This window comes from Crassostrea angulata, chromosome 9 (genome assembly GCF_025612915.1).
Source record: "Crassostrea angulata isolate pt1a10 chromosome 9, ASM2561291v2, whole genome shotgun sequence".
Taxonomy (NCBI): domain Eukaryota; kingdom Metazoa; phylum Mollusca; class Bivalvia; order Ostreida; family Ostreidae; genus Magallana; species Magallana angulata.
Genome location: NC_069119.1, coordinates 35,524,855 through 35,537,385, shown reverse-complemented (window position 1 = coordinate 35,537,385; position 12,531 = coordinate 35,524,855). Strand labels below are relative to the sequence as shown.

Below are 12,531 nucleotides of genomic sequence, written 5' to 3'. Positions count from 1 at the left end.
AAAACGGCGGCGTAAATCGGAGGTTTTTACAACGCTTGGAACTGTAGCTCTCTGGTTTGTCTATCCGAATTTTTTCAACCAGAGAGCTACAGATCTGCAGCTATCATATATGATGCCAAAAAGAGAGTGTTGCTAACGCATCATGCAAATGACAAGTAATATGTGTTGCCAATTCATCATGTTAATGACAGATAATATTGCTAAATAAATGCATCATGTCAATAACATATATTGTAGTCTTTGCACCATGCTCAAATAGAAAGTGTTGTTCATGAATGCTGCCAAAAACAGAGAATGTTGCTAACGCATCATGCAAATGAAAGGTAATGTTGCTAATTAACCATGTAGATGGCAGATTATGTTGCCAATGCATCATGTCAATAACATATATTGTTTCTATTGCATGCTAAAATAGAGAATGTTGTTCAAGCATATAACAGTTCTACAGTACAAATATTGGTCAGAGGTATATAAAACTGTGTGATAACCGTGTACTAGAATACTTAGAAAAAACACAATTTCTCTTTCATATGTACTAATTAATGATAAAACGCTAATCAGTCGCCTCTACGACTTTCTCTGTAGCCGGTAAAAGAAGGATATTTGGCCCATCAGTTGTACACTGAATAAAAGTTCCAAGTGTTTCGCCAATAAAAGTATTGACCGTTTGAAATGAACACATTAGTTTGTCTCGCAGTCAGAATGGCTTGGTTTCCATCTACCTATCAAAATATTATGAAAGATGTAGCGATATTGACATCTGGTTGCGTCCAGATAGCTTGACCTTTGCTGGATATCATAAACACTTGTCGACGGTCTTTAAAAGGTGGTTCACTACACCGTGAAATATTTTCTCAAATCAGCAGAAAATTACTTGATTATGATAGATATCATAATGGATAAGAAGTATTTAAGTCTAATAGGCCAAAAAATATGCAATTTTGGATAAAAAATTATATTTTCAAATATTTAATTCAGTTTACATTAACAAAAGCTCCAGGCGGATTCGAACTAATGATCTGCGGTTCAGAAGCCCAATACTTTAACCATTGACCTATTACAATATACAACCCAATCGAACGATATAAACAGTTTAACAAAACATTTCAATCGCCATCTTGTGACGTAGTGACTTAAAAAGTATAAGTGTAGGTGTAGTGAGGTACCTTAAAAAGGTTCGTTCCTCTGTTTTTGCGTATCCATTTTGGGTCACCTCTGGTCTGAAAATTCTGCATTATCAATCCTTCTTTTACTAGCATATAGTTAAATTCTAAATCTGTTGCAAAATAAATTATATTGAAAAAATATGTCAGAGTTAAGAACGTATATGACTTTTTTTTAAATAGGTCTATGGACGTATATATTGGCATATTTAGCTTATAACGAGCATAGCGCCGGCAAGCGAAACAAACTCTAAAAACCAATGCGCGCAGCAAAAAGACCAGAAACAATTAGAATCGTTCCTTTAGTAACTATTTTAATAGGCAAATCATTGCGTTCAATACCTAGCATGTAATCAAATTTAACAATATTATACCGTGTATATGTACTAGTATTACATTCTAATTCATGACTTTAAGACATTTAAATATGCTAAATGTTCCTGATAATTGATAAATTAAAGGAGACTTACTTGTAAGGCGAACTTTGATTGAAATTCTCCGAGGCATTCAGGAACGTGGGGGCAGGTGAGATATGCTTGCTAGTTCCCAGATCAGTATTTAAAGAATCATGTGATCAATCGAAAACTGAATAATAATTTGAATAAATTGCAAATTAATAACAAAACTTATATAAGGGTGGGACAGGGTCGGGCACCTGCCCCCACGTTCCTGAATGCCTCGGAGAATTTCAATCAAAGTTCGCCTTACAAGTAAGTCTCCTTTAATTTATCAATTCTCCTTCGGCATCCAGTCACGTGGTGTCATGTGAGACTTTAAAGTCGATTGATACATGATTAAAGGATAAAGTAAAAACGTACTTCCAAGACAATTACAATATTTATTTGTACAATGCGACTATTTCTTCATTTTTGACAAAATTCCTGAAGAAAAACAAACATCACTTTCAATGTTTTTGTCATAATATTTCGCAAAAGTCTGAGCAGATGTCCAACCAACACTGTCCATGATCGTAGTAATCGGAACTCCTGATGATTTCGCCGCACTCGAAGATGCCGCCCGAGTGCTGTGCGCCTTATAGATATCAGTATCTATCTTGGCGTTCTGTAAACACAACTTAAGCCACCTAGCTAAAGTATCAGTAGATACCGCTTTATACGGCTTTTGAGTTGAAATTAACAATTGAGAAACATTATTTCTAAACACCTTTGTTCTATCTAAGTAATCTAAAATACAAGAAACAACACAAATACAAGGATTATCTACATAATGCTTAAATTGAAGAGGTTTCAAATGAAAACCTGGTCTGCTCTGTTTCATTAATTCCTTAACATCAAAAATTATTACAGAAGAATGCTCATTGACAGTCATAAACTCAATGTTTAACGCTTTCAATGTCTGCAGTCTTTGTCCTGAAACTAAGGCCAATAGCATGACCAATTTCATTGATAAACTTAATAATGACATGTGTCGGTTTTTGCCTAAACTAACTAAATAATCTAACACTTGTCTAACATCCCATGTACTGGAATAACGTGGGAAACTGGGATTTATGTTAAACACTCCTCTCATAAATCTTTTGACTAACGAATGTTCCCCTAAATTCGAGTCATCATCTAAACAGACAAAGGAAGATAAAGCACTCCTTGCTGTATTTAACGCACTATAACTAAGCCCTGATTTATGAAGTGAAGTTAAATATTCAATTACCAAGTTCACAGAAACTTTATCAGATCGATCAACTTTCCCATCTATGAACTGAAACCATTTGTTTATATAAATGCCATACTGTTTATGAGTAGACCTTCGCCAGGACTTCATAATGATTGAAACTGATTCCTCTGATAAACCGCGTCCCTCGTATAATTGCCGGACACATGACAAGCGAGGAGGTGGAGTTTGTTGTGAAGCGAGTGAATCGCAGACAGCCGATTCGGTAACTTCAATGTCTTTGAGCTGTTCGGAATCTTTATGGGCGGAGCTACACACATCCTCATTAGCACCGGAAACCATAACTGTGTTTCCCAACACGGAACAATTAAAATTCCTTCGGCCCTGTCTTGCTTTATTTTCTGTAACACTCTGTCTATAATGCTGAAAGGAGGAAATGCATAAATGGTAGAAAACTGTTGCCAATTGATTGTGAAAGCATCAAAAGCTAAAGATCCTGGGTCAGGATTCCACGAAACATAGTTTTTTAACTGAGTGTTTATACGAGATGCAAATAAATCAACACTTGGAAAAAATAATCTTTTACACAATGCATCAAATATATTTGAATTCAACATCCATTCTGTGTCGTCTCTAATTTTCCGACTCTCAAAATCTGCCTCAATGTTATCTTTACCCGGCAAATAAGCCGCTGAAATCCATATGTCGTTAGCTTTAGCTAATAGCCAAATTTTTCTTGTAATATCATTACATTTTGAAGATCTTGTTGACCCGAAATGATTGATACAAGCAACAGCAGTTGAATTGTCAATATGAATCTTTATATGTTTTCCACAAAGAATTGATAAAAAACTCTTCAGTCCTAAAAAGACTGCGTACAATTCTAAATAATTAATATTCGGGGCATAAGCAACCTCTGATTCTGTCCAATTACCCCCAGTTTTAGAATCACGTAATACTGCGCCCCATCCGGATAACGATGCATCCGTGAATAACTCAATTTGAGGATTAATACGTCTTATCGGAGCACAAGTGTTCAACACAGTGTCATAAAACCACATCATATCATAATAAGCCCTCTCTGATAATTTCATAGGAGAATCAAAATTTCCAAAACTCTTTGACAATGCTTCAATCTTCTCAATTTCAATCGTCTTAGAAAACAACATTCCGTAAGGAATTGCCACTGAATAAGCAGTTAATAATCCCAAGAGTTCTGAAATATTGCGAATTGTGTACGAATTTTGTTGAATAAACTTAATCTTTTGTCGCAAGGTAGCTATCTTCTTATCAGTCAGACTTATTGTCATTTCAACAGAATTAATTTCAAATCCTAAAAATGCAAATGACTGCGTAGGTTTAAAAATAGACTTCTCTTCATGTATGATAAATCCCAATTTTTTCAAAAGATCACATGTGTAGAACACATTGTCTGCACATTCTTTAAACGTTGCACCCTGTAAATACACATCGTCAATGTAAACTACAGAGATAAATCCTTTTGATCTTAACGAAGCAAATACTGGCTTTAACAATTTTGTAAAAACTCTTGGTGCCGAACTTAGTCCCATTGCCAGACATGTGTATTCCATAACATTGCCCTTCCAAATAAATCTCATAAATTTTCTAAACTCGTGGTGCACATTAACCGTGTAGTATGCGTCTTTCAAATCGATCTTAGCCATGTAACAATTCTGAGTCATAATATTTAAAACAGACTGAAAATGTTCCATTTTGAAATGTTTGTACACAACAAATTCATTGAGATCTTTAAGATTTAAAATAAGTCTAAAGGATCCGTCGGATTTTGGTACCGTGAAAACCGTAGATATAAATTGATCATCACAATGGTTAGCTTTGCGAATTATGCCCTTCTTCTCGAAGGAAAGAATGAGATCTTCAATTATTTCTGAATCACGCTTACAAGCAACTGTGGGTCTAGCCCTTGTCTGATATGGAATTTCACTAAATTCAATTTTATATCCTCTAACAATATCAAGAATATAAATATCTGATGTCAATTCTTGCCAGTATTTTATATACTTTGATATACGACCAGCAATGTGTGCACTGACCTGCGAGTCTAGAACTTCTTTGCTTTGTAAGGGGTCCGCACAAGAGCTATCAAGGTGTGGGACACCTGTCAATATCAATTTGGATAAAACCCCTTATACCGGTACTAGAAAGATTAAAATTATAAAAGCTCAAGTAGGATTCGAACTCATGACTTCAAGGTTTGTACAGATCTACTCTCAACCCATTGCACAACGCTGTTAGGGACAGTGTAACAATTTTGGGAAAGACAAAATTGTGAAATATAGTTGATTTTGAAATATGTCACAATATGGAGGTGTCCCATACCACCTTATGTGCACTTTTAACAAATTCTACATAGTAAAGTGTGATTTAAAAATCTATGAATTGCAAGATGCAAAATATTTACAATTTATAAATAGTGCCTGTTTGGGAGAGTAGCAGTTCAAATTGACACCTTGAGAAAACCATTGTCAACTGACTCAAAGCAGGGGTTGACAATGGGTTTTGAGGGGTGTCAATTTCAACTGTTGCCCTCCCAAACAGGCACTATTTATAAAAATATTTTAGTAATTTTACTATACTGAATGTCTTAATTTTAAAGGAAACTTTACTGACTTCTATAACGTGAATTCTACGGCACACCGTACATATGTAATTTATGAGCATGTAATAATTCGTTGTGTTACCCGTTGCAAAGTGTGTTGCTAATGCTGAGGGTAATAGAACATATTACAAACTGCATCTGAACCAATCTGTATTTAACATGAATGTATAAAAATGTACAATGTAATACCTGTACATACTATCACATGTATTATAGTACATGTAACATGCATGCACATGATGCACAAGTAGGGTTTTATGAATGGTAAATATATCAATGATCAATCTGTTCACAGCTATAAAGGTTATTGTCTTGTAGGTCAATTCATTGTGGTTCTGTTGTAGACTCAACACTACAGGGTTGTAATTCTTCTATCTGTGGGGGATCCCCTGAAGAAGTGTGACTGACCATGTGGGACGTCAGCTTCTCTGAGTCGGGAAATCCCTCGTCACACAGACCGCACACAAAATTCTTGTGTTTGCCAACATGTGTTTTTAAGTTCGATGCCTGGCTGAATGACTTCCCACAGACATTGCAGTTGTAGGGTTTTTCGCCTGTATGAGTCCTTGAATGAATTCTTAGTCCGGAGGCATGATAGAATGTTTTATCACACACGTCACACTTGTACGGTTTTTCGCCTGTGTGTGTTCGATGATGTCTTTGCAAATCAGCAGTCCAACGGAAGTTTTTCCCACACAACTGACAAGAGTAAGGTTTTTCGTTGGTGTGAATGAACATGTGACGTTGAACATGAGCAGTCTGACTGAATTCCTTTCCACACACATCACATTTGTATGGCTTTAATCCAGAATGCATGCGCATGTGAACTTGAAATCCTGAATGTTCTGCGATTTCTTTGCCACATATTTCACACTTGTACCGTTTAACTCCAAAATGTGTTCTCTTGTGTCGCTGAAGGTTACATTGAAGACTAAAAGATTTGCCGCACAAGTCACATTCATACGGCTTGTCTCCTGTGTGTGTTCGCATATGAGTCTGCATGTGTGACATGAAATAGAACCTCTTATTACACACTTCACAGTCATATCTCTTCTCTCCTTTGTGTGTCCGCATGTGTGTTTTTTTGTGTGACATGAAGTAAAATCCTTTATCACACACTTCGCACTTGAATCGCTTTTCCCCAGTATGAGTTTTCTTGTGCACTTTCAGTCTTGATAAATGAAGAAAATCTTTGCCGCATACATCGCAGGTGAAACCTTTTCCGTCCGGTTTCTTGGCAGACTTTTCCACTTTGCGGTTGTACGACTCTTTGATGTTGTGTATGATCAAGTGACTCTCTAGATCCTTAGCTTCTACAAATGTCTCTCCACAGAGGCTACAAACACTCAACTTTTTACCCGCTTGCGAGCCACTTCGAGGAGCGGTGCTACTCCGTGGGAATGGAACTGCTCCCGCTTCTTCAGCTCCTTTCTTTCCCATCATATCAACCAGTTCTTTACTCACAGACTTGCAGATCCGATCCAACTTACTGCAAATTTCACACAGCACTCCCTCATCTAACGGATGATCTGTAGCATGAACGTCCAGTTCTGCAGCTCTCGAGAAGATCTCTCCACATGTTGCACACTGAAATTCACTGTCTGATTCTGTATCCACATCCAAGTTACCTTCTCTGTTGAACAACTTTCGACATGATCCACACTTGCTCATGATGTTAACATTGTCACAAGAATTTTCTGGGGAAGTCATTGTATAGAGCCAAATATTGACCTATTTTTCCTTGTTTCTTGCAGGTTGAGTGAAAGCCTGAGGTCAATAAATGCCACTCATATTGTCTGGTGTACCATGGATCAAACCTAAAAAAACAATGAAAACTCTCTTATAAACAATGTAGATGATATACCTGTACATATATGTATATGAAAAGAATTATGCCGATGTTTTAAAATCAATAATTCAACAATACCAGTAATCAATCTTCGCCAAAAAAAAAAAATCTTAGCCTGAAGGAAGTTAAATGTTGTAAGGACTTATCCCCCATGATTGATAAATGCTTAGGCCTAAGAAAAAAGAGTGTTTGTTTCCGCTTTCCCGACCGACCCTAGCTTTTACCCCCCGACTCAAAACTTTTTTTAAGGATTTTTGATGGAAAATCGTTTTTTTTTCGTTTTTATCCGATTTGGAAAAAATATTACTCAAAATTTTGGTCACAAAAAGGCTTGATGCAGTTACTCTTCTCAAATCAGTGTAACTCACACTTTTGTTTCAAAATGGCTGTATGTTTCCATGTGTTGTAGATTTTAATAATGCTCTCATCGTTGGCAGAGGAAGTATCTGATATATAATATCATTTTTGACTTGTGTTTTCTTAAGACCAGCTTAATAGTCAGGAATGATATTAAAAGTATTTCTCATTTTATACCATTCAGCAGTGTCAGTATCTAACCGGCATGTATGGATACTGCAATATTAAAGGGAAAAAAAATATTTGAAAAAAAAATAAATTTCCGACCGACCGACCCTACTTTTTTTCAGCATGAAAGCGGAAACAAACCATTTTTTTTGTTAGGCCTTATTAATAATAATCCTTTTTTTTTGGCATCTGTTTTAAACATTGTCATAATTTCTACCTCTGTGATATGAAAATTTGTAACATATAATAAATAGTATATTCTGCATGAAGATAGTTAGTGCAAACTGGGATTTGAATTTTTGTATATTTTTGAAGAGTAAATAATTTTCATTTAAAGAAGATGAGTGGATAAGGCATGTAAAATGCCCATACACGGTCGGGCAAGCTACTGAAAAATTAAGATATAAACAAATCTGATTTTTTAAAACAAAAATCATTTAAAACAATAAATATTTAACATATCATTGATTTTTAACCTGTTCAATACTTGGAATATGATGACTCAAACAGGCGTATACGTACATCAAAACCTGCAAATACTGTCATTTTTTGGAACTTCAAGGCATTTTCTGATATAGAGTGGGTCTCTGCTCCATATTTTTCTCATAGTCAAAATAAGGTCTGTTGGAAAACAAACGGATTTCAATCAACAAAAACATGGAGAGATGACCCACTATACATTAAAAATATCATTTTGTATCCCAACAGTTGAACGTTTTGAAAAAAATAATTCAAGTCCGTAAATTCGTGGTCAAAGTCACCGATATTGTTTAAACAGCCTATTTGTTTGTGTCTGAAATGGCTCAGTGGTTAGGGTACCTGACATAAGCTAACCTTAAGTATCTAGGGTTTTTATGTTATATATGGGTTCGATTCCATCAACATTTCAGACAACAATTTTTTTTCATATATTTTGTTAAATATATCAAAAACTGAATATAGTTAGAAATTGTGCTTTTGCAAACTTGTATTATAATGTATTTTAATAGATTTAATGGGGAAAAATGAATTCAAAATTGTATTTCACTACTAAACCGAATGGGCATTTACGCCATCTTATTCCCTTATCTTCTTTAGTAAACATTTTACAATGCATTTTATAAGAATCAAAGGCCTGAAGGGTCATAATGACTTACGGGTTTGATATGACTATATTTACATGGATCGAGTATGATTCCCTCTATTTCTTACGGAAACTTTAGTTTATTTATAGCTCTATAGAAAGTATCTAGCTACATGTAATTCATAGATCTATAGAAACTAACAGGACCCATATCAACATGTCCCATTTGTTGATTGGTCGTACCTTAGTGACCGAAACAGACAGGATTGAAATCTAGACGCCTCTTTTATCAATTGGTTGAAACCACCATTGCTTTTAGGAAAATCATGGACTGCATAAAATAATAAGGATGATGTCAGACTCAAACTCCAATATGAGACAATTTGCTTCTTTCTTTTATCCAACGACTGTAAATTCATTCAACTATAGAAGACACAAAAACACTTAAAACCAACATGCTCTCAAATATCAGTATACCTTGTATTCCTATGCACAATGAACTTGCGCGAGAGTTGGTGCATGGTGCGACGTAACAGCGCCACAGCCAGCGCGAAATCATTGCGCTTAAAATAATATAACCAAATGATGAAATGTACTGTATATTATGTACTATAATTAATGAATGCTCATGAAATCTACACCAACAAGTATTATTCCATTTTATTTGTATTTCATAAATGTATATTTATTCATACTTTTCTGGGTTTTTTCTACTTTTTTAAGAGTCTGACCTTCACAAGCTTTTATAAGAAATATAGATTCACAAGGCAGTTCTAACACCTTCTATTTTATTTTTTCCCTTTGTACAGAGATAAACTCTTTGGAGGGGGGGGGGGGCAAGAAAAAGGCAGAACTATGCAATTACAGCAAACTTGTTTTGACACCAAATTTAATTAAAATTAATTACTGCACTATAACTTTGCAGTCAGTCTCTCTTCACATGACATGTGTACACAGTCATTTTGAGAGGCATACTAAACGATGTCTCTATGTTATAGTAATGTGACATCGCTTCCATATATGACTTGCAATCAAGCTTAACTGTATATTGTTTTCTTATTTGAGTACATTTGGTCTCAAGTTTCCAATATTTTTACGACAAATAAACAGTTCAATCATAGCACAACCAAGGTAACTCCATGGAGGGAACATTGTGCTATTTTTAGATCTTGGAAAATCCCCAACATTCGATAATGGCAGAGGTGTCGAAGAAGGCACATTATATTAAAACAAGCTTATCTTTTAAAAAGATTGGTGAGCTAGCGCTGTAGCCATCGTAAAACACAGAAGCAGATTTCTAAAACATTGGTTTATATTTCTGAATCGATTAATTAACAATAGGAAGGCACAGTGGTGTAGCCTACTGGAATTGTGCTGGAGTGGGGTCCCAATTTAGAATTGTGAATCTAGAGTGGACGTCACATCGGCAATGGCATAGCTTATTTCCTTAATTATTATGTAGTTACTGTAATTTCAATTTCGAGGTGAAAATTTTCAAGAACCATTGATCGAGAGCGCTAGCAACAAGTTGTAATTGCCCCTCTATTTATGCATTTATTACCGATTTATAATCCATGTTTCAATATATCTCAATCATAAGTTCAGTCCTTTAACCGTTAAACACTTTCCCCCTTGCTGAGATCGATGTCGATCGAAGTTAGCGACGCTCTCTGCAGGTGCAAACGTTTTTATGAAGATTGCACAAAATAACGACAACTTTACATTTACTTATCACTGTTATGATCTGAAATAATTGGGAAAAGAATTTTTTGCTTATAATACATGTAAGTATGCATAGCGGAAAGCATGGCAGCACTGTGTGATGCATGGCGGGGGTCTATACCTCTATGCAAAAATGGCCTAGGAAAAACACTGCAGTTAATATTCATTCGCGTTAGATTTCGAGTTTATTTAAATAAAGTCAATTCATATTGGTTACAATAACATAAGCGATAATAACATATGGAAAATATAATCTTGCTTACAGATATTTATTATGAACAACAAACAGTTAACGTTGCAACATTCGAATAGAACTATTTTTTGTCGCGCATGTTCAGATAACTGAACTCTTTGCCGTAAAGATTCTCCGGCAGCTAGATGGCCGTAAGCCATAAAAATCAATATTATCCAATTATCATAAGTTCTCTAATCGCAAATGGTATTCAGAACACACACTAAAATTTAAAATGCACAATATGCTAACCAACCAGACAAATGCTAATAAAAATACAGCATCCTTTGGTGTTTATATCAATATTGCATGTTTACTTATGAAAATATTAATCATATAAATGACAAAAAATCAATTAAAATGTGCTACATAATCACAATCAAGCTTTGGGTGAAATGCCTTTAACCTGATTGTCTCTTAGCCAAACAGTCCTGCCTTCCTGTGTGCACAACCCGTAATAACCACAGTCATCGCGTAATGATGAAATGATCATTGATCATATGTTGTTTTACATCATTCCCAGCACTCATATCAAACAAAACGATATTTACAGAAGGAAAATGGCTAAATAACGGTCAATCGCTTTGAAAAGTGTCTGAAGTTTGCAAAAAGTAATAATTTACGTACCAGCTGTCACCAATCCTTTAATTTGGGAGGATTTTATCCAATTTTATGTCGAAACCTTGAAAATTTCGGCTTTGTTCCGATGAGTCTCTGTAAAGACGGACCTCGAACCCGATTCCTAACCCGACGATTATTTTACGCCTGGATGCTTTAGATGAAAAGAAAGTTTACAGAGAAAAAAAAAGAACTGCTTTTAGTCTGTCAAATTTTATACATATCAAATACTTGTTTTCATCACTGTGGCTGATCGATGGCTGTACATGTGTGTGTGTGTGTGTGTGTGTGTGGGGGGGGGGGGGGGGGGGGGGGGGCGTCGGCCATTCCGAAAAAAAAAATCCAATTTGTGGTTTGAAACGGTACATATTTTTTATTACCAAAATAAATAATAATTTCATTATTTAATTTCTTCAGTTGCATTGAGATTTGTCTATCTTTGTTAGGTTGATATTTGTTCTTCATTTGAATAATACAACATATAGCATATCCTCAAAAATACATTTAATAAATAAATAAATAACTGCTATTGTCCAATATCTGAAAAAACAAGTAAACAAATACATGTATATAAACCCATTTTTTAAATATGTTTCGTTAAAATTCTCCATATATTTTCCCCACACCCCTCCTTTCTGACATTAAATAAATTCAGTGCTTGTGTTAAGGATATATTTTTCAATGTATAGAATTTATGGTGATCTTTAACAATAATTATTACAGAAATGAATGCAATATAATACACATTCACACAGCTTAGATTTACGCATTAAACTTGATATATTTTAAGATGTTTGAATACGATTAATTTATGTTCAAATTCTTATTAATTATTTAAACAGACAACTAAGCAACTGCGGTAAACGAACTTACCGAACGAAATGACATGCAGATGTTCTATATCACCATTGCAGTATATTGAAATTGATGATATATTTGGGAGAAGGAGATAGACTCTTCCTTTCTCTCGGCTGTCTGGGGGTGAAGTGTATCAGTTTCAGGATGAATATGAATGAAATGTATGTGGAAACGTAGAAAAATCTAGTGATCTGTAATTCACTAGGTTTATAGATGACGATGAAAATGATA

At 35.0% G+C, this 12,531-nt stretch overlaps 1 protein-coding gene across 2 annotated transcripts; it reads right to left on the bottom strand.

Moving 5' to 3' along the window:
* Nucleotides 1-4,914: 4,914 nt before the first annotated feature.
* Nucleotides 4,915-11,552, bottom strand: LOC128163089 (zinc finger protein 664-like). 2 transcript variants are annotated; one of them, XM_052826577.1, is made up of 3 exons: nt 11,452-11,545; nt 8,330-8,428; nt 4,915-7,250 (listed from the first exon to the last, which is right to left on the bottom strand). In XM_052826577.1, the coding sequence occupies exon 3, from the start codon at nt 7,141-7,143 to the stop codon at nt 5,758-5,760; it is 1,386 nt and encodes a 461-aa protein (XP_052682537.1). In that variant the 5' UTR covers nt 7,144-7,250; nt 8,330-8,428; nt 11,452-11,545; the 3' UTR covers nt 4,915-5,757. The 2 variants fall into 2 exon arrangements, with proteins under 2 accessions (XP_052682537.1, XP_052682535.1); XM_052826575.1 differs by lacking the exon at nt 8,330-8,428 and having other exon boundaries at nt 11,452-11,552.
* Nucleotides 11,553-12,531: the final 979 nt, after the last annotated feature.